This window comes from Emiliania huxleyi, assembly GCF_000372725.1.
Source record: "Emiliania huxleyi CCMP1516 unplaced genomic scaffold EMIHUscaffold_329, whole genome shotgun sequence".
In the NCBI taxonomy this organism is placed as follows: Eukaryota; Haptophyta; order Isochrysidales; family Noelaerhabdaceae; genus Emiliania; species Emiliania huxleyi.
In genome coordinates, this window is record NW_005199530.1 from 40,610 (window position 1) to 59,244 (window position 18,635).

The 18,635-nt window shown below is 66.2% G+C and overlaps 6 protein-coding genes across 6 annotated transcripts in view; 2 read left to right on the forward strand and 4 right to left on the reverse strand.

Annotated features, from left to right (window-relative positions):
* The first annotated feature begins 4,208 nt into the window (after positions 1 to 4,208).
* On the forward strand, positions 4,209 to 10,330 carry EMIHUDRAFT_458392 (hypothetical protein). Its single transcript, XM_005773714.1, has 16 exons — positions 4,209 to 4,509; positions 4,632 to 4,871; positions 4,931 to 5,073; positions 5,141 to 5,252; positions 5,359 to 5,430; positions 5,498 to 5,810; positions 5,882 to 5,970; positions 6,073 to 6,298; positions 6,368 to 6,443; positions 6,585 to 6,747; positions 6,869 to 7,490; positions 7,635 to 7,849; positions 8,000 to 8,164; positions 8,401 to 8,613; positions 8,854 to 9,309; positions 9,378 to 10,330. Exons 1-16 carry the CDS (start codon positions 4,243 to 4,245, stop codon positions 10,065 to 10,067), a joined length of 4,062 nt encoding a protein of 1,353 aa, XP_005773771.1. The 5' UTR covers positions 4,209 to 4,242; the 3' UTR covers positions 10,068 to 10,330.
* A 176-nt stretch (positions 10,331 to 10,506) lies between these two features.
* EMIHUDRAFT_241313 (hypothetical protein) lies at positions 10,507 to 11,379 on the reverse strand (the record flags this gene model as incomplete). The annotated part of the gene is made up of 1 exon (XM_005773715.1): positions 10,507 to 11,379. One exon carries the CDS (start codon positions 11,377 to 11,379, stop codon positions 10,507 to 10,509), a length of 873 nt encoding a protein of 290 aa, XP_005773772.1.
* Positions 11,380 to 11,469: 90 nt separating this feature from the next.
* Positions 11,470 to 12,620, reverse strand: EMIHUDRAFT_241314 (hypothetical protein; the record flags this gene model as incomplete). The annotated part of the gene is made up of 2 exons (XM_005773716.1): positions 11,470 to 11,607; positions 12,525 to 12,620. The coding sequence occupies 2 exons, from the start codon at positions 12,618 to 12,620 to the stop codon at positions 11,470 to 11,472; spliced, it is 234 nt and encodes a 77-aa protein (XP_005773773.1).
* Positions 12,621 to 12,947: 327 nt separating this feature from the next.
* Positions 12,948 to 14,135, reverse strand: EMIHUDRAFT_241315 (hypothetical protein; the record flags this gene model as incomplete). Its single annotated transcript, XM_005773717.1, has 1 exon — positions 12,948 to 14,135. One exon carries the CDS (start codon positions 14,133 to 14,135, stop codon positions 12,948 to 12,950), a length of 1,188 nt encoding a protein of 395 aa, XP_005773774.1.
* Positions 14,136 to 14,858: 723 nt separating this feature from the next.
* Positions 14,859 to 15,478, reverse strand: EMIHUDRAFT_241316 (hypothetical protein; the record flags this gene model as incomplete). The annotated part of the gene is made up of 2 exons (XM_005773718.1): positions 14,859 to 15,251; positions 15,362 to 15,478. 2 exons carry the CDS (start codon positions 15,476 to 15,478, stop codon positions 14,859 to 14,861), a joined length of 510 nt encoding a protein of 169 aa, XP_005773775.1.
* A 1,873-nt stretch (positions 15,479 to 17,351) lies between these two features.
* EMIHUDRAFT_424681 (hypothetical protein) overlaps positions 17,352 to 18,635 on the forward strand; it is a 2,491-nt gene continuing 1,207 nt past the window's right edge. The window contains exons 1-2 of the mRNA XM_005773719.1: positions 17,352 to 18,213; positions 18,317 to 18,400. Of these exons, the coding sequence (XP_005773776.1) occupies positions 17,368 to 18,213; positions 18,317 to 18,400 (930 nt within the window). The 5' untranslated portion in view covers positions 17,352 to 17,367. The remainder of the gene's footprint in view (positions 18,214 to 18,316; positions 18,401 to 18,635) is intronic.

An 18,635-nucleotide genomic window follows, 5' to 3' on the forward strand; every position in this document is an offset into this window, starting at 1 on the left:
TTTGAAGTTACAAGTCGAATCAGAGCGGCGTCGGCGTTGCCCTGAGAGTTTTCCTCCCACGGACCGTCCGTCCGGCACCGCTCCGGGACGCACGCCGGCGAAGCACCATCAAGCTGCTGTACGGACCCGGAATCGCCTCCCCTGGCTTAGCTAGACTGAGAGATATTGTGCACAAGGTTGGTCTCTACAATATATACACTGACACTCTACCTCCCAGAGCTCATCCCGGTCCGCCACGGCCATCCTTGGCCTCCGGAGGGCCCCCGGCCGCGGCGCGGTGCGGCGGAGTCACAAATCCGACGGCAGAGCACCGGGACGCGGGCGGGTGATCTGAGGTCCAACTAGGCGTATGCATTGCTCATCCAGGGCTATCACCTGGACCTATCAACAGGCGCCTTCGGCGCCGTGGTCAGGAGGTGTTGTTCACACCTGCCCAACCATTCGTGCAGCACAGAAGTGTGGGTAAACCATAGTACCGTATACGGTACTATGAACAGAGAAGCCCAAAAAAAGTCGCCGCAGCAGTCCACGGCAGCCTCTTCCTCTGGACCAGCCTCAACTTCCGTACAGTCAACATTTTGTCGCTGCGTGCTCGTGGCGAGCTGTGGCGGCGGTCGAAGTTGGCCCACGCTGGTGCCCGACAGGTCGAGGGAGCGAAGGCCGGTGCTCTGGAAGGCGGCCCTGCCGATGGAGGTGACACCGAGGGGAAAGGAGACGGACACGAGCGATGAGCACCCGTTGAAAGCTTCATCGGGTACCTCCGTCGTGCCGGGCGGCAGGTCCACATGCCCTTCTGCGTCGGGGGGAGTGCCGGAGCATCCAATCGGCGGCGGCGGCGGCGGCGGTGGTGCTGGGGGCAAAGGCGGCGGGAGTGGAGATGGTGGTGGCAGAGGAGGCATCGGGGGTGGCATCGGAGACGGCGGGACAGAGGGCGGCGGCGGCTGGGGGAACGGCGCTGGACTGAAGCAGAGCTGCCATCCCGAATCCGTTTCATAGGCATTTGTCGACCATGAGATCGTAGAGCCCGCCTCGAGCGCCGCTGGGACTGGGAACCTGTCAAGACTGACTTCACTCAGAAAATACCCCCCAACAACGAGAAGGTCACAAGTTCCCCGGGTGTAGTCGCAACCTCGACCTCTTGTTCCAAAAGGTGACTTGACGGTGACAAGGACATCCTGATTGAAGCTGATTTCGCAGTAGTCATTGTTGAGGTAGTCTTGCGGGTAGTTGGGAGTGCTGAAGCAGTCGTCTTGCAGCGTGCACCCCCCATTTGCGGGTGACAAGTACGCCAGCGGCGGCGGAGGCGCCGGAACACCTCCAGGTGGATATGGTGGTTGGCGGCTACGACTGTAAAACACGCGAATTTTAGGACTTTTAGGAATTGGGCGTCGTGTGGCCACAGTTATTACCAGGTTTGACTATCGGAAAACGCGCGCAGCGCATCCTGTGGTGAAAACATTTGGAATTGGGCGTCGTGCCTAAAAGTAAGTACATACATTATTAAGACAGAGAGAACACACCCACCAGGAGAAAAAAAGGGAGTGGGAGCGGGTGGGTCAGCACCGATCCTACGCGAGGGGCTGCGCCCAGTCAGTGCCCACTCCAGCGTCGCATGAGTGCGACCCGTGACGCCGGTACGCGCTAGGGTACGCGCCAGCTCATCTGGACTACGAGCAGGCGGAGAGGCAATATGGTTGTCGTGGCAGGTTTTGGTCGCAAGCGGTGGACCTTCTGGCGAGCGCAGGATGGAGATGCTAGCACTAGGTGCAGGGGCACACAGGAGGCTGGATCCAGGTAGCGCTACCATTTTTCCCCGAATGGGGGTCGAAGAGAGATTTTTGAAAACCAACAAGAATCACATGGGTGGGCGCGACTGCAGAACTGGCTGTACATTCCCGTGGTGTACCTGTGTTAGTGCCAGTGTGCGCGCCAGTCCCGTCCGTGCCTATGAGCTATGTCGTGTGTCAAATTCCTATCTCCCAGTGGATCCGGCAGCGTGCGGGCAGCGTGCGGTGGGGGGGGGGGGGCGTGCGGGCGGCTGAATATCTCGCACGAGCTCTACTTTTTGAGCGGGAAATGGCTTGATGGCATCAATGATTCATATGATGGGCTTGCCCATCCCGGAGAGTGGTTCGACTCCACAGACCACACAAACTCGAGACGGTGACGGGAAACGTCGTGGGTGGTCTCAGGCCCAGTGAGGTAGTCTCTAGTGCGTCTGACTATCCCGGATCCTGCTGATTTCACGATTTCACGCCGCCGAGGTGCGGGTGAGCGTCGGCGTGGAGCAGCTGTGCGACAGGGGGAGGGGGGGTATGGGAGAGCCGGGTGATGCTTCGATAAACCCTGAAATCTTCTACAAAAGTTGCCCGGCCTTAAAATTTTCTTTACAGGCCAACACCTCACGGGAAGGAAGGTGTGTTGCCTCCTATTTGGAATCTGTACACCTTCGGCGGCGTCGCACGTGCGTGTCGGCGGCGGGCGGTGGAGCATTGAATGCGGGGTAGTGTGTTGGCGGGGAATGCCCTCCAGAAGAGACCTCTGGGCAAATGTAAAAAAGACTCAGCGGTTCGTCGGCTCGCTCGTCGAGGTTGGAGAAGATTGAGGGGGGAACGACGACGAACGAGGAGAGGGGTTTGGGCGGTCGGCGATGGGGTAGAAGATACAGGGCGTATGAGATAGTCGTCCCGGACTGTGAGAAACGTTGGGCAGCGTGTCGCGCAACTTTACCCTCCCACCCATCCATTCGACCCTCCCATACGTGTTTGTGCTCCTCCTTCGCTGTCCCATCTCCTCATCTCTTTCCTGCCTGGGCGGGGCGGTGGGCGGGTGCGCGGTGCGGTGCGGTGCGGTGTGTGTTTGCGAGTGACTGCTACAGGGACCATTGGCTTAGGTAGGTAGGTAGAAAGGTGAAGAACAGCCAGGCTCGGACTGGACACCAACGCGGTATGGGTGGACGCTGGACAGATGATGACGACACGCACGAGCGACACACAGACACAAACAAGCTCACAAGACACACAGCCAGCGGGCTGCCACACACCCTGAGTCGGCTTACACATAACTCAAGGCCATATCCTCCCTGTCGCCCCCCCCAGCACTCCACGGTGCCAAGAGTACAAACAAGGGCACAACGACACAACAGACGACAGGAAGTGACATGCGAGGCTAGAGCAGGCTTGCTCTACCTCCAGCAATCTCTCCGGCCGGCGAGGCACGGACGAGACCGTGTGTGGGGTCTAGTGAGGTGTCTATGGACGCCCTCCTCAGAGGCTAGCTGCCTACGGCTAGCCCTATCTCGCACTCACAGGCGATGACAATCCAATGTATGAGTGTAAGCAAGCAGAGGCGCGTGTGCTTATTCTAGGCCGCACGTCGTGGCACTATGACGGAGGTAGACGTGCGACCGCAGCGCGCCCACCACAGTCTCGGTGGTGCGCGCGTGTTAGCAATAGAGTTGCGGGGAGAGCCATGCCCGACTTTTCGAAGGCGAGCCCCACGCCACGGATGCCAGCCGTGCCTTCGCGGGAGTCGTCTCACGAGCCGCGCCCCGTCGGCACTGTCCCCGAGTAGCCCCGCCTTGGCGGCACACACTCTCGACCAGGACAGTCCGGCCTCCGGGAACGTGTCGCGCGCCGGCGACGATTGCGGCGTGGTCGTTTTGAAGCGAAGATGGCACGACCACCGCCCTGCTTCGTAGACCGGGCAAGGAGGGGGCTGCTCCCGTTCCGCGAGGAACAGGAGGTCTCCCCCCCTCCCCCTGCCTGAGCAGCGACGTGTGGAAGGCAGCCCCTTGAGTCGAGGGCGGCGCTACCATTGCGCCGACTCAAAGACCAGCTAGCTGGTCCGTTCAGTACAGATGGTCTCGCCGCCCCGCTCCGCGCCGCCGCCGCGCCGCGCCCCGCCCGATGATTAATAATTAAGATTACCCGGAATACGGTACGCAATTAAGGAATTAATGAGTGAATTAATCAATTAAGTGAGCACCCTCGCGTCACCTATGACTCGACCAGTGTGAAGGTGAAGAGATGTCACCGAGCGTGGATCCACCTCCCCCGGGGGGGGGGGGGGGGGGAGAGAGAGAGAGAGAGAGAGAGAGAGAGAGAGAGAGAGAGAGAGAGAGAGAGAGAGAGAGAGTGGCTTATCGATTATTGTAGCACGAAGGCGCTCTCGAAAAAAAATACCGGCGGGTCACCGGCGACGGAGGAAAGCCCCGCCCGCAGCTGCCCTGGGCGGGCCGGCATGACGACCATACCCTCTGGCGAGAAGCGCCAAGTGCAGCGCGATGAAAACATGAGCGAGACCAAAATATCGCACATCCAGTTCGGCATGTTTGGCCCGCCCGAGGTCTCGCGGCTCGCCGAGTTTGACGTGACGAGCGACCGAGCATACGAGATGCCAAAGCCCGAGGAGAAGGTGCGGACGCCGGTGGTCGGCGGCGTGCTGGACCGCCGCCTCGGCGTCTCGGACAAAGCGTCGACGTGCGAGACGTGCGGCCTCCGCATGAATGTGCCGCACCGCCCCCGTGCCGCCTCTCAGCCTGCCTGCCTATCCAGCGTCCTCCGCCCCGCGCGTCCGCTCGCGCCGCCGCTGGAGCCTCTCTGCCGGAGCGGCCTCCGCCCGCGCCGCAGGACTGCCCGGGCCACTTTGCCGAGGTCCGGCTCGAGCTGCCCGTCTTTCACATCGGGTACCTCAAGCCGGTGGTCGCGCTGCTGCAGACCATCTGCAAGGACTGCGCGCGCGTGCTGCTGCCGCAACCGGAGCGCACAAAGATGCTCCGCGCGCTGAGCCACCCGATGACGCGCGGCGACTCGGTGCGGATGGGAGCCGCCTTCAAGCGCGTCGTCGAGCGCTGCAAGAAGGCGTCGCGAGTGCCCCCGCTGCCGCCGCCGTGAACGGCGAGCTCTTCACAGCTCTGCGGTGTGAATAGGTTCGCGAGTGCCCGTACTGCGGCGCGAGGAACGGGCTCGTGCGCAAGGTCGGCTTCGCGCGGATCGTGCACGAGAAGATCCCCCCAAAGGAGAACTCCGACCGGGCGCACCGCGAGCGCGACACGTTTGTCTCCTCGTTTGAGCATTGCCTCCTCCTCTGCCCAGCCGGCCCTCGCCGCCCGGCCCCCAGTCCGGCTGCCGCCGCGTAGGCACGCCACCGGCCAGCCGAAGGGCGCCTTCGAGAACCCGGTCCTCGCCGGCTCGGACGTCGCCGAGCTTCTCCCGAAGGCGCAGGACGACCTCACCCCGCTCCGCGTCAAGGCGCGAGACACTTCCGAGACACCTCCGACACACCTCCGACACACCTCCGACACCCCCCCGACACACCTCCGAGACACTTCCGAGACACTTGCACCCCGCTCTCAAGGCGCTGCTGCGCGCCATCGTCCCCGCCGACCTGCCCCTCCTCGACATGTCTGCGACGCACGGCCGGCCGGAGGCGCGCGAGGCGAGGCTGGCGCTGCTCCCCCCTGCCCGCCCCTCACGCGCCTCCGGGCTGCGGGCAGGCGCTGCTGGTCGAGAGGCTGCTCGTGCCGCCGGTGCCGATCCGGCCGTCGGTGATGGCCGACCCGAGCGTCGGCTCCAACGAGGACGACCTCACCGTCAAGCTCTCGCAGATCATCACGGTCAACAATGCGATCCGCTGCGCGCTGAGCGGCGGAAAGGCGACGGTGGCGATGCTGATGGAGGACTGGGACTACCTGCAGCTGCAGGTGGCCATGTACATCAACGGGGCGAACGTGCCCGGCGTGCGGCCCGACTGGCAGGCCGAGAAGCGGCCGATCAGGGCCTACGCCCAGCGGCTCAAGGGGAAGCAGGGAACCGCTTCCGAGGGACCCTGTCCGGCAAGCTAACCCTAACCATAACCCTAACCCTAACCCCAACCCTAGGCCGCTTCCGAGGGAATCTGTCCGGCAAGCGCGTCGACTTTTCGGGCCGCACCGTCATCTCCCCCGACCCGAACCTCGCGATCGACGAGGTTGGCTCGCCGCGCGCGTGTCCAGTCCCGTGGCGCCGTCCCGTGGTGCTGTCCCGCCGTGACGCCGTCCCGCGGCTGCCTTCCCCCCCCCCTTTCCCGCAGGTCGGCGTGCCGGACCGCGTGGCGCGCGTGCTCACCTACCCAGAGCGAGTCCACGCCCACAACCTCTCCCTCATGCGCAAGCTCGTCGTCAACGGGCCCAACCTCTGGCCGGGCGCAAACTACGTCGAGACCGAGGCGGGCAAGCGCTCGCTCAAGTTCGGCGACCGGCGGCGCGTCGCAGCGGAGCTCAAGGTGGGTGACGTGGTCGAGCGGCACCTCACCAACGGCGTCGCCGCCCTCCTCCCCCGGCGGCGGTGTGGAGGTTCGCACTCGACCAGCAGTCCACGAGAGGTAGGCGACGTCGTCCTCTTCAACCGCCAGCCGTCGCTGCACAAGCTCTCCATCATGGCGCACCGCGCGCGCGTCGTGCCGTGGCGCGCCCTCCGAGATCATATCTCCCCATATCTCCCTCATCTCTCCCTACGTGCCGTGGCGCGCCTTCTCCCCGGCCGGCGAGTGGTGCTGTGAAGAGCGCGTGACTTCACAGCTGTGACTCGGGCTCTGGCGACCAGGCGCACCTTCCGCTTCAACGAGTGCGTCTGCGCGCCGTACAACGCCGATTTCGACGGCGACGAGATGAACCTGCACTTGCCGCAGACGGAGGAGGCGCGCGCCGAGGCGCTCTGCCTGATGGGCGTGCACGCGAACCTCGTCACTCCGCGCAACGGCGAGATGGTCATCGCCGCGACGCAGGACTTCATCACCGGCGCGCACCGCACGTCCAAGCAAGGCATTCTCTTCCCTACTCCTAACCCCAACCCCAACCCTGACCCTAGGCGCGTACCTCATGTCCAAGCAAGGCATGTTCTTCCCGCGCGACGGCTTCACGAGGCTGGTCGCCTACATGTCGGACGCGGCCGAGCCGATCGAGCTGCCCCCGCCCGCGATCCTCAAGCCGGTCGAGCTCTGGACGGGCAAGCAGCTCTTCACCTGCATGCTGCGCCCCTCGCGCGCCTCGGCCGTCTTCGCCAACCTCGAGACCAAGAACAAGTCGTACAACCCGCTCCGCCAGAAGCCAGAGCCCGAGGCCATGTGCCCCGCCGACGGCTGGGTCGTCTTTCAGAACTCGGAGCACCTCTGCGGCTCGCTCGACAAGTCGCAGATCGGAGGCGGCAACAAGGCGTCCCTCCTCTCCGTGCTGCTGCGCGAAAACTCCGAGATCGCGGCGGCGCAGGCGATGGAGCGGCTCGCGCGCGTCACGTCGCGCTTCTTGGCCGACTACGGCTTCTCGATCGGCGTGCAGGACGTGCAGCCGACGCCGCGCCTTACCGAGGCCAAGGCGAAGCTGCTCGCCTCGGGGTACGAGGCTTGCAGCGGCAAGATCCGCGAGTTCGAGTCGGGGCAGCTCACGCCCGCGCCGGGCTGCACCGCGGAGCAGACGCTCGAGAGCGAGATCAACGGCCTCCTCTCGCGCATCCGTGACGACGCGGGCGAGATCTGCAAGCGCGAGCTGCACCGGCTCAACGCGCCTCTCACGATGGCCACGTGCGGCTCCAAGGGCCCTTCACACGCCGCTCGCGGCCGGCCGCGCGCGCCTTTCCACCCGCCCCGCCCGTGAGCAGGCTCGTCGATCAACATCTCGCAGATGATCGCCTGCGTCGGCCAGCAGTCCGTCGGCGGCCGCCGCATGCCCAACGGCTTCATCCACCGCGCGCTGCCGCACTTCCCGCGCCACTCGCGCGCCCCGCCCGACAAGGGCTTCGTCGCAAACTCATTCTACACCGGCCTCGCGCCGACCGAGTTCTTCTTCCACACGATGGGAGGCCGCGAGGGGCTGGTCGACACCGCCGTCAAGACCGCAGAGACGGGATACATGCAGCGCCGGCTGATGAAGGCGCGCCGCCGCCGCTGCCCTGCCCGCCCGCTCGCCCCTGCCAGCCACTCCAGCCGGCCGCGGTGCTCACTCTCTTCCCGCCCCTCGCCTCAGGCCCTCGAGGACCTGACGGTGAGCTACGACGGCTCGGTCCGCAACTCGGAGGCCAACCTCGTCCAGTTCCACTACGGCGACGACGAGCTCGACCCGGCGATGATGGAGGACAAGGATGGCCGTCCAGTCAACTTCGAGCGGACGCTCCTCCACCAGCGCGCTCTCGTCAAGCTCGCGGCTGCCAAGCCTCGGGACGGCGCCGCCGCCTCCTCCTCCGCCGCCTCCTCCGCCGCCGCCTCGTCCTCCGCCGCCGCCTCGTCCTCCGCCGCCACGGCGACGCCAGGGCCGCTCTCGTTCGCGCAGGCTCCTCCGCGCCTGGGAAGCACGCGGACCCCTCGCTCGCCCTGCCAACCCCCCCCCCCCTCCCCCCTTCTCCCCTGCAGGCGGTGGCCTCCTTCGAGGCCTTCGTCGCCTCGCCCGCCTTCACCGGCGTGGTCTCGCGGACCATTGCCTCCGAGCCGGCCAAGTTCGAGGTCGAGCTGCGCGCCTTCGTCGCGAGCAAGCTCCTGCCGTCGCTGCCAGGCGCACCGGCTAACGGAGTCGCCCTCCCGCCTCCGGCCCTCGAGCCGACCAAGGTGGGCGTCGGCGCAAAGAGCTCGCCGCGCAAGGCCAAGGTCTCGCCGCTCTCGCCCGCCGCCGACAAGGGCGGCGGCGCCAAGAAGCGTCGCACCGCCCGCCTCGTCCTCGACAGCGATGACGATGACGAGCCGGCGGCGCCAGAGCCGGCGGCTGCCAAGGCTGCCGTCGATGAGGCGCCCATGGAGGTTGAGGCGGCGGCGGCGCCGCCGGCCAGCGGGGGTGACGTGCTGACGGGGGAGGTCTTCGACAGCTTCCTGCGCGCGTGCATGCGCAAGTACCTCGCGAGCAAGGTGGAGCCCGGCACCGCCGTCGGAGCGGTCGGCGCGCAGTCGATCGGCGAGCCGGGCACGCAGATGACGCTCAAGACGTTCCACTTTGCGGGCGTCGCCTCGATGAACATCACACTCGGCGTGCCGCGCATCAAGGAGATCATCAACGCCGCCAAGAAGATCTCGACGCCGATCATCAAGGCCGAGCTCGACAAGCCGTTCGACCTGACCGCCGCGCGCGTGGTCAAGGGGCGGATGGAGCGGACCGAGCTCGGCCAGATCTGCGAGTCCGTCGTCGAGGTGTACGACCTGGTGGAGTGCTACATCTCGGTCAAGCTCGACCTCGCCCTCATCGAGCGGCTCCACCTCGCCGTCACCGTCGCCTCCGTCCGCACCTCCATCCTCGCCGCGCCGAAGATGAAGCTGCACGAGAATGACGTGCGCGTGCGCTCCTCGGCGGAGGTGTGCGCGCGCAGCGGCCTCTCGGCTACACCCGCGCCTCGGCTGCACCCTCGGCCGGTGTCTCGCAGGTGCGCGTGCACCCGGCGCGCGTCAGCCGCGAGCACCTCGCCCTCCCCGAGCTGCACCGGCTGCGCGGGATGCTGCTGACAGTGCTGGTGTGCGGCATCAAGGAGGTGACGCGCGCCGTCATCACGCAGAAGGAGGAGGGCGAGAAGAGCGAGGTGGAGAAGGCGAGCGGCGGCCCCTGCTACAAGCTGCTCGTCGAGGGCGCCGGGCTGAGGGACGTCCTCGGCGTGCGCGGCGTGCGCGGCGGCGCGACGCGATCGACGCACATCGCCGAGGTCGAGAAGACGCTCGGCATCGAGGCGGCGCGGCAGACCATCATGGACGAGATCCAGTACACGATGGGGCAGCACGGGATGGAGATCGACTGCCGGCACGTCACGCTGCTCGCCGATGTCATGTGCTTCCGCGGAGAGGTGCTCGGCATCACGCGCTTCGGCGTGCCGAAGATGAAGCAGTCGGTGCTCATGCTCGCCTCCTTCGAGAAGACGACGGACCACCTCTTCGAGGCGGCGGTCCACTCGCGCACCGACGCCATCCGCGGCGTCTCCGAGTGTATCATCCTCGGCATCCCGATCCCGCTCGGCACCGGCATCTTCAAGCTGCTGCAGCAGGTGCCGAAGGCCGTCCTCCCAAAGTCGGAGCCCCTGCTGCTGCCCTCGACAGAGAAAAGGTTGAGGTTCGGCGCTCGATAGCATTTGGCGGCGGCGCCGGGGCGCGCGGGGTGGGTTGGGCGCACATCGAGAGTACAAGAGTATGTCCGTTTGAGCATCGCATGTCCGAGAGGCGAGACCGAGCGAGAGCGTGGTGCAGCGCGGTGTGGGTCCGGTGGCGGTCCGGTTGCAGGCGTCCCTGCCCTGAGCTGCTCCCGCGTGCGGTGGTGCAATTTTGTGATAGTAGAGAGTGCATGTGTACGTGTGTCACGGATCTGGTACCAAGAATACGCGTACGTAAAAAACACGTCTTGGTGCAAATGTCAGAAGCCCCGCGGCTCGCTCAGCAACGCGCAGCTCCCGCGTTTGAGGAGATTGTGCGAACGTTGCGTCATTTCCGGGGACCGGCCATCTCCATGGAAGCTCAGTCGTGGCGGTCGTGATCGTGCTCCTCGAGCAAGTCACCTGCCGCGTCGTCGGGTCATTTATCCCCAGTCGTATCGTCCGTCACCTCCACCTCAGTGAAGACGGAGCAAGCGGCGTCGGGGCCCTCGCAACACTCGCCCACCCAGCTGCGGGAGATGGACACGCTCGAGTAGCCGTTCTGCGCCCTCGTTCCCGAACGCAGCGTCAGTCGCAGCAGCCCAGGCTCGCCATGAAGCTCGATGCCGGCGGCGGAGAGAGTGCCCTCTCCCTCACCAAAGCTCTCCATCCCAACCACAGCAGACCGCCACTCTGCGTCCACAGCAGCAGGCCCCGCCTCGTCTAGCGCCGCCGACGGCGTCACCGACCAGCAGCGCTCGAGCGAGATCGCAACCGGCGACGCTGGGTCGACCCTTCCCGCCGTCGGGTCAAAGCGGCACCGCACGCGCGTCCTCACCTTTGGGCACTCGAGCGCCCCTGCGCGCTCCGCCGGCCGGTCGCCGCTGAGGCCGTCGATGATCGCCTCGCAGTCCCACGTGCCCGGAGAGGTCTCGTCGACCGCATCCAGCGCCCACGCCCGGATGTTGAGCACGTCGGGCTCCAGCATCCTCGCGCCGAGAGTGAGCACCTCGGAGCCACTCTGCGCGAACGGCAGCACGACGCCCTCGCTCATGGCAGCGCCGTCGGCATTGAACTCGATCGTGCGCCGTTCCAGTCGGCGGTCAGCGTTCCACCGCTCACAAGCCAGCACCTCGACGCTGGACAGCGCACAGCCGGATTCCGGCGAGAACTCCACAGTGTGGCCGGCCCACTCGCCACCTATGCGAAGGGCCGGCAGCGCAACCGAGTGGCGGGAAATGGTCGGCGGCGCGAGCACCGCTGCCGAGCACGCGTGCAGCAGGAGGCCCGCTGCGAGGGAGCGCGCTCGCATCAGTCTAGAGAGCAGCCCAGGACCTTAGCGAGAAAAAAGTGTGCGACACGCAATTTCTTTTTTGTCGGGGGTGTTTGTCTAGTCCCCCGCTCAATGCGGCCCCGTGCGGAATAGCGCTTTTGCGCGCTCCGTCGCGGCGAGCGCATCGGCGCACTGGGCCATCGTCTCGACGAGGCCGTGCGGCGGCGGCGCTGCGGCGCGGCTGAGTAGCTTGGCGCACTCGGTGAGCTGGTCGGCGAGCGCCCGCGCCGCCGTGTCGAGCGCAGCGACCGCGACGTCGGGAATCTCTGCGGACGCCGCCGCCGCCGCCGGCGGCGGAGGCGGCGACGGCGGAGGCGCGGGAGCACGCGGAGCCACGGGTGCAGGGTGAGGTGCGGCGGGGACTGGCTGGGGCGAGGACGCGGCGTGCGGCGGAGCACGGGGCTGGTCCGTGTACCTGCGGTGCGGGTCTGGCGTGTGTGGAGTGGCGGAGGGCGGACTGGGGTGGGTGGAGGCGGTTGTGGGGGGAGAGAGCGGCCCTTCATATTCGATGGGTGATTAGGGGTTGTCTCCACAGCGAGGTCGGCGTGGTGCACAGCTGTCTTCTAATCCTCAGGGCCGCGGGGCAGGGGCGACGGGGCAGGCGCAGCAGGGCCCGGGCGGTAGGGCGTGGGCCGGTCTCTCCTGCCAGTGGCGACGGAGAGCTTGCGACCGCTGACCGGATGCTGCATCAGAGGGACCTGCGGGCGGGAGGCGGCGGCTTGCGGAGGGCGGTGAGGCCGGCGGCGGGCGTGCTGCCGTGTCTGCTGCGCCTTGCCCGTGTCGGGGCACTGCTCTCCGAGCATCTTCCAGCCTTTGAGCATCAGGGCCGACATCTCCTCGCACCACCCGTCCGCCTCGGTGCGCCCCTCGCACAGCGACGCGGTGGCGGTGGCAGCCGGGCCTGCGCCCTGCGGCGGCTGCGCCGGTGGAGCGGCGGAAGAGGCCCCGGGAGTGGCAGCGGCAGCGGCGACGGCGGCGGCGGGGCGGCTCGTCCCGGGAGACGGCGTCGCGGTGGACGTCGGTGGAGTGGGCGAGCCGTTCATCTCGCCGTCCATCTCGTCGGTGTAGCAGCCGGCGGCAATGGAGAACTTGCGGCCAGTCTGCGGGTGCTGCATGAGAGGCACGTCGTGCGTGAGAGGGCACTCCTCCTCCAGCATGCGCCAGCCCTTGAGCAGGAGCTCGCCCATCTTCTTCGAGTACAGGTCGGCGCGGGGCGACATGAGACGAGACAGGCAGCAGCCGGGGGGGGGGCCGCCCGCGCGTCTTTCTTTACGTGTGGGGAGGTGGCGCGCTGCAAGGCGAACGCGCACACCCAGGGTCAGGGCTCTCTCCTCTCTTGCCCGCAGCGGCACGATCCCGCGATCATCCCTCGAGCCTCGTCCGGCGGCGCTCAGACTCTCTCTCTTCAAGGGCCTAAGTCTTAGCTCCCCGGCCCTGGATGTGAGGTTAGCGCACTCCAAGTGCACCCGACAATAAGTGTTCTGCTGTGCTGCCGCTGTGCACTGTGTGCTGCCGCTGACCCCTACTATTGCTGCTGCTTGTAGCCGCTACAGTTCGACACGCTCCTCCGCCGTACAGCCTCGCTCCCGCCGCCCGCGCAGAATCCACTCCCGCGTCCGGTCCAGGTACGCGCCGCCCGGGTCGGGCGCGTAGTCAGCGTACGCCGCGCCGGCGGCCGTGACGTGCGGCCTCGCCGCCTCCACCTGCGTGCCCTCGCCCCACTCGTTGTAGGAAGTGATTGTGACCACGCTCGCCGACGCGTCGAGCGCCGCCCTCCACATCTCGTCGTAATACCGCCCGCCCTCGCGGGGCCGCGTCGCTCCGCCGTTCCACGGCCGAATCAGTGTGTCGTTGTAGCCAGGCCCGACTGACGGAGCGAAAGCCTTTCCCGTCGCCGCCATGCGCTGCCGCAGCGTGCGCCAGCCTCCAGGCGAGCTCCCCTCGGTGAAGCCGCTCGCCGCAAAGTAAGAGTACGCGCCGTCAAAGCCCGCGTCCGCCACAAAGTCGACGTCTCGCTCGTCGAGGAAGAGAGAGAGCACGGTCGCGTCGAAGGGACTGCCACGCACCTGCCGCATCACCTCCCGCCACGCCGCCCGCGCCCGCCGCTTCTCTGCCGGCGAGCCGCCCCCGGTGTGCTCTGCCGACACGTCGTACAGAAAGACGAGCGGCAGGCTGCTAGCCGAGCCGTCGCTAGCCGAGCCGTCGCTAGCCGAGCCGTCGCGGGACCCCGCTGGCGGAGGCTGCCTCCACAAGGCGGGGTGCGCGCCGAAACGTTCGTGCAGGTAGCGGAGGTCGTCCAGGACGGAGGCGGGCGTTCGGCCGCCGTAAGGCTCGACGTGCCAGCTGACGCCTACGCCCGCCGCGGCCGCCGCGTCGAGGACAGCCGGCACGAGCTCGTCGGTGGAGACGCCTTGCGAGTCGCGCCGGATATCTTTGCCCGCCTGGCCCCACCAGGAGAGCATCACTGAGTCTATGCCAGCGGCGGCGATCTCGCGCATCTGTTCACGGAGAACGCTCTCGTCGCGAGAAGAGTAGAGGCCTCGCGCAGGGTAGTAGGGTGAGTGCGGCTCGTCTGGCGGGATGAAGGGCTTGCCAGGCGGGAAGCGCTCGTTCATATGATCAGTCCAATGCGGTAGCGTCGCATGATCCCAGTGGAGCCAACGGCCGTCAAGAGCCGGGGTGCCGTACCAGAGGTAGAAGGCGACGTGCACCGAGAAGGCGGCGCAGGCAGGCATGCCAGGTGTTGGACGGATTCCAACTTTTGCGGGGTGCGGCTATGATGACTCCCTCTACTGGCCGCTGAGGCGGCGGGCGAACGAAGCGAAAGCCGAAATCCCCCGCGGCCCCCCCCGGGGCCGCGCGCGCGCTGTGTGTGTGACGCTCCGTCTACAGCGACTGCCCCCGGGGGCGAGCGCGAAATCCGCCGCCCTGTGTGGCGGCGGCGGCAGCAACCACCCACCAACCAGCACGATGTGCATCTCGCACCATAATATCCATGATATACCGCTGCCGGCTGCTGGCAGCACCACACGACACGCTGAGAGCGGGCGGAGGCCGAGCGGCGCACTTGCTCGAAGGGCAGCGAAAAGGGGGCAAGAGCCAGGGGCGGCGCGTGTGGCGCGCCCCGGCGGCGCCCCCGGTGTGTGTCCGCACCCGCCGCCACCCCCGCCCTCTCCCTTCCCCCACACCCTCTGACCCAGGACTATTCACGCCCCCGAGCCAGACGAACGGCATCACATAAACAAAGCGACTCGGCCTCTCATGTCACGCTGCCTCGCCCGCCGGGATGCCCTGCCGTGAGATTGCATCGGCGGAGCGTTGTCCTCGGCGAGGACCGGATACAGAACGGAGGCAGTCGAGATCGCTGCTGCGTGCAAAGAACAGGAAAATTGCCGTGGGCATTGCTCAATTCTGGTCGCATCTGCTGGGAGAAGCGCATTGTGGCCTGATTGTGGCCGTCAGTGCGCAGCCATTTGCTGCGCCGCCGCCATTTGCTGCGCCGCCGCCGCCAGGTGCGCCACGCCTGAACCGTGAGAGTCCCCGCCATGCTGAGCGGCCACCGCCGCCAGGTGCGCCACGCCGGCGGCGTTCGCGTCGCTCCCCCACGAGAAGCCCAGCCTGCGCAGCACCTCCATCACCTGCGTCGCGCCCGTGACGTGCACGCCGGCCGCGGCCAGCCGCCGCTCCTGCATCCTCACCCAGCGGTTGCGGCACCCCGAGTGGGTGCGGCCGGGCAGCAGCTGGGCGATGGCGGTCCAGCACGGCCCACGCTGCACCACCGCGTTGTAGATGATCGAGTCCTCCTCCTCGGTCCACATGTCGCCGTGCTTCTCCTCGGTGAGGTTGAAGTCCTCGCCGACGTCTCACCTGTCAAGACACCACATCGTTCCGACTAGACCGGGAGAAAAGTGGCAGGGTCTACGCGACACATCTCTCGACAACAAACACCACCTGGCTTAACCTCGAGCCGATGGCGCGCGATCAGCGAGTCCTTGTGGAGCCAAGCGAGGACAACAGGCCTCATCAGCCGATGGGTGTTGATCCGGACGCTCCACTCTTGTTTGTCAGCGTCGCGCATGCCAGTGCGCGGCACGGGCGATGCTCAAAGAGGAACGGATTGAAGGTTGGTGTGGATGGTCCATCTGTACAGTTCCGGACGGGCATTAAGAACTGCGGCGCTCGTAGCCCAGGCTCAGGTTCTTAGCTATGTCGAAGGCAGGCCGGCACGCGAGCCTCAGGTTCTTAGGGGGGGGGGGTCCTACGACCGTTGCACGTGCTCTCTCTCGACGACTACGGGCACAACGAGGTGCCCAACGCGTGGGTCTTGCTGGAGGCTGTGTAGGATAGATAGGCCGATAGGCCAGGACAGGGTAGTCCTGCCTCTCGCACGCGCTGCGCATCAGCGTGTGCTGTAGATGCGCATCAGCGTGTGCTGTACCGGGTCGTGGGTTCGAGATGGGTGTCCGACCTAGCCTTAGCCCAGGCTCAGGTTCTTAGTTAGATGGGCGACAATCCGCCAAAATGTAAGCCTCAGGTTCTTAATGGGGGGGGGTTCTTAATGCCCGTCCGGAACTGTATGGCTCCAGGGACTCAGGGGGGGCTCCGCGATCTCCACCGCTAAAGGGGAGAGGAAGGTGAGAGGACTTTTGTGGGAGAGGGGTGGAGAAAGGGCGTGGTTGCGGGCATGTGGGAGGGAGGGTGGGTGGGAGGGGGGGGAGCTCGTTGTCCCGGTGGTCTTACGTCGTACCTGGAAGGAGGCGGTCGTGGGCGGGCGGTCCGCGAGTACGTGTTCTTTTCTTTCGCAAAGGCCCTTCGCGAAACCGGTGCCGTACGCGCTCAAGTTTCTGACCGCAGCGAATATGTCACACCTGAGCGGAGGCCAATTGCTTCGCGAGGCTCTGGCAAAAGTGCGTGTGGCAACGGGCTTTACTTCGGATCAAGTTTTGTACCCCCTAAACATGGGCGATCCGGCGCTTCCTTCGATTGGACGGACGAAATGATCGCGGAAAAGCGGGTACCGCATTCGGGGTTCACCAATGGCTTGCTTGCAAGAATGGGATGCCGACAGGCGTCAGGCGGCGCATGCCGAGGAGTCGCTTGCCGTGCGGGAGCTCGTGCGCCTCTCCCTGCGCGTGCAGTCCACGGGCGTCGTCGCGGAGCTTCATCTCGACGAATTCGCCGGGGATGCCAGGCAACACGAAAAGCCCGCCGGTTTGATCGACAATCGCGAGATTGACCGCCGTTGACCAGAGGATCGACGGCAGCATGCAAACGATGTGCCAGGCTTGCGCGGCGCTCGCGCCGCGCAGGCGCTCGCGCCGCGCAGGCTGGCCCATCGAGCGCGCTCTCTGGCTCCGTCCGAGCCACGCGCGGCGCCGCGCGTGCCTCGCGCCACTCGCCTCGGCTGGCAGTACAGTGCCACTGCAGCCTCGCGAACGTCGCGCACAGATCCAGCATGCTGCTCACCAAGCAGCAGAGTGCTGCACCGGCATGCAGCGGAGGCTGTGGCGCTGCGGCGCCGTCTCCCCGCCCTGTCCACGGAGCAGGCGCGCGGCGGCACGGCCCTCCACCAGTCGCAGGAAGGAAGGAAGGTGCGCACCTCCCAAAGGAAGCACCACGATGCTCCCTCAGCACACGCAGCTTTGCGCAGCGCAGCGCACGGGCCACGCCACGCAAAGCCGACCCTCAGTCTGCCCGAGAGGCTGTCTGCGGAAGGCCTGGCAAGCGCGCGCCCGCCTCCTCCGCGGCCACATGCCCTCCGCCCGGGCGAGGGAGCAACAAAGAGTGGAGGCGGATCGCCATACGAATTCACTCTCCACGTCTGTGGCCCTTGGAGCACTTGGAGTGCAGTCATCAGCCTCATATCCAGGGCCGGGGAGCTAAGGAGCGCAGCCAGCGGGCGGTTTTTAAGCGACTTATTTTTTTGACCGCTCGACGCGAGGCGTTGGCGGCAACAGCTCCTCCACAATGAGCCAGCTCTCGATCGCGGGCGAGCGCGTCTCCGGCCAGGAGGTGCGCACGCAGAACGTGACGGCGGCGCTCTCTGTCGCCAACGTCGTCAAGTCGTCGCTCGGCCCTGTCGGCCTCGACAAGATGCTGGTTGACGACCTCGGCGAGGTGACCATCACCAACGATGGCGCGACCATCCTGGACCAGCTGGAGGTGGAGCACCCGGCGGCCAAGGTGCTGGTGCAGCTGTCCGAGATGCAGGACAAGGAGGTCGGCGACGGCACCACCTCGGTCGTCATCCTCGCCGCCGAGCTGCTCAAGCGCGGCAACGAGCTCATCAAGGACTCGATCCACGCGACGTCGGTGATGGCGGGGTTCCGCCTCGCGATGAAGGAGTCGATCAAGTTCATCCGCGACCAGATGGTCGTCAAGACGGACAAGCTCGGCCGTGACATCGCCTTCCAGATTGCAAAGACGACGCTCTCGTCAAAGATCTTTGGGCGCGAGTCCGACTTCTTCGCCAACCTGGCGGTGGACGCGATGGCGATGGTGAAGGACGTGCACCCCGAGAGCGGCAAGGCGATCTACCCGATCAAGTCGGTCGGCATCCTCAAGCAGCACGGCGGCTCCGCCAGGGACTCGCAGCTGATCAGCGGGTACGTGCTGCAGGGCGGCCGCGCGGCGCAGGGCATGCCTCGCTCGGTCAAGGGGGCGAGGATCGCGTTGCTCGACATCGACCTGCGCAAGACCAAGATGGCGATGGGGGTGAGCGTCGTCGTGACCGACCCCAAGAAGCTCGAGGAGATCCGCAAGCGCGAGGCGGACATCACCAAGGAGCGGATCCAGCTGCTGATTAACGCCGGGGTGAGCGCGCTGCGCACGACCACCCTTCCGCTCCCCCTCCCACCCCCCTCTCCGCTGCCCGGACCGGGAGGCGCGCCCCGACTGCCGCCGCGCGTGCTCGCAGGCGAACGTCATCCTCACCACCAAGGGCATCGACGACATGGCCCTCAAGTACTTTGTCGAGGCGAACTGCATCGCACTGCGCCGCGTCAAGAAGGCGACAGCGCACCTCCGAGATTAGCCGAGATGCGCCGAGATTGGCCGAGATTCCGCGTCAAGAAGGCGACAGGGCACCTCCGCCCCCTTGGAAATTCCCGTCGTTTTTCCAGGGCGCACCTACGATCTTCCCGGAGAGGGTATTCGGTGTTTAGTTCGACTTCGTCGCTCGGTTGTGCAAAGCCTTTCTCGAATATTGACAAGGACCAATCGCAATGGGAATGGGC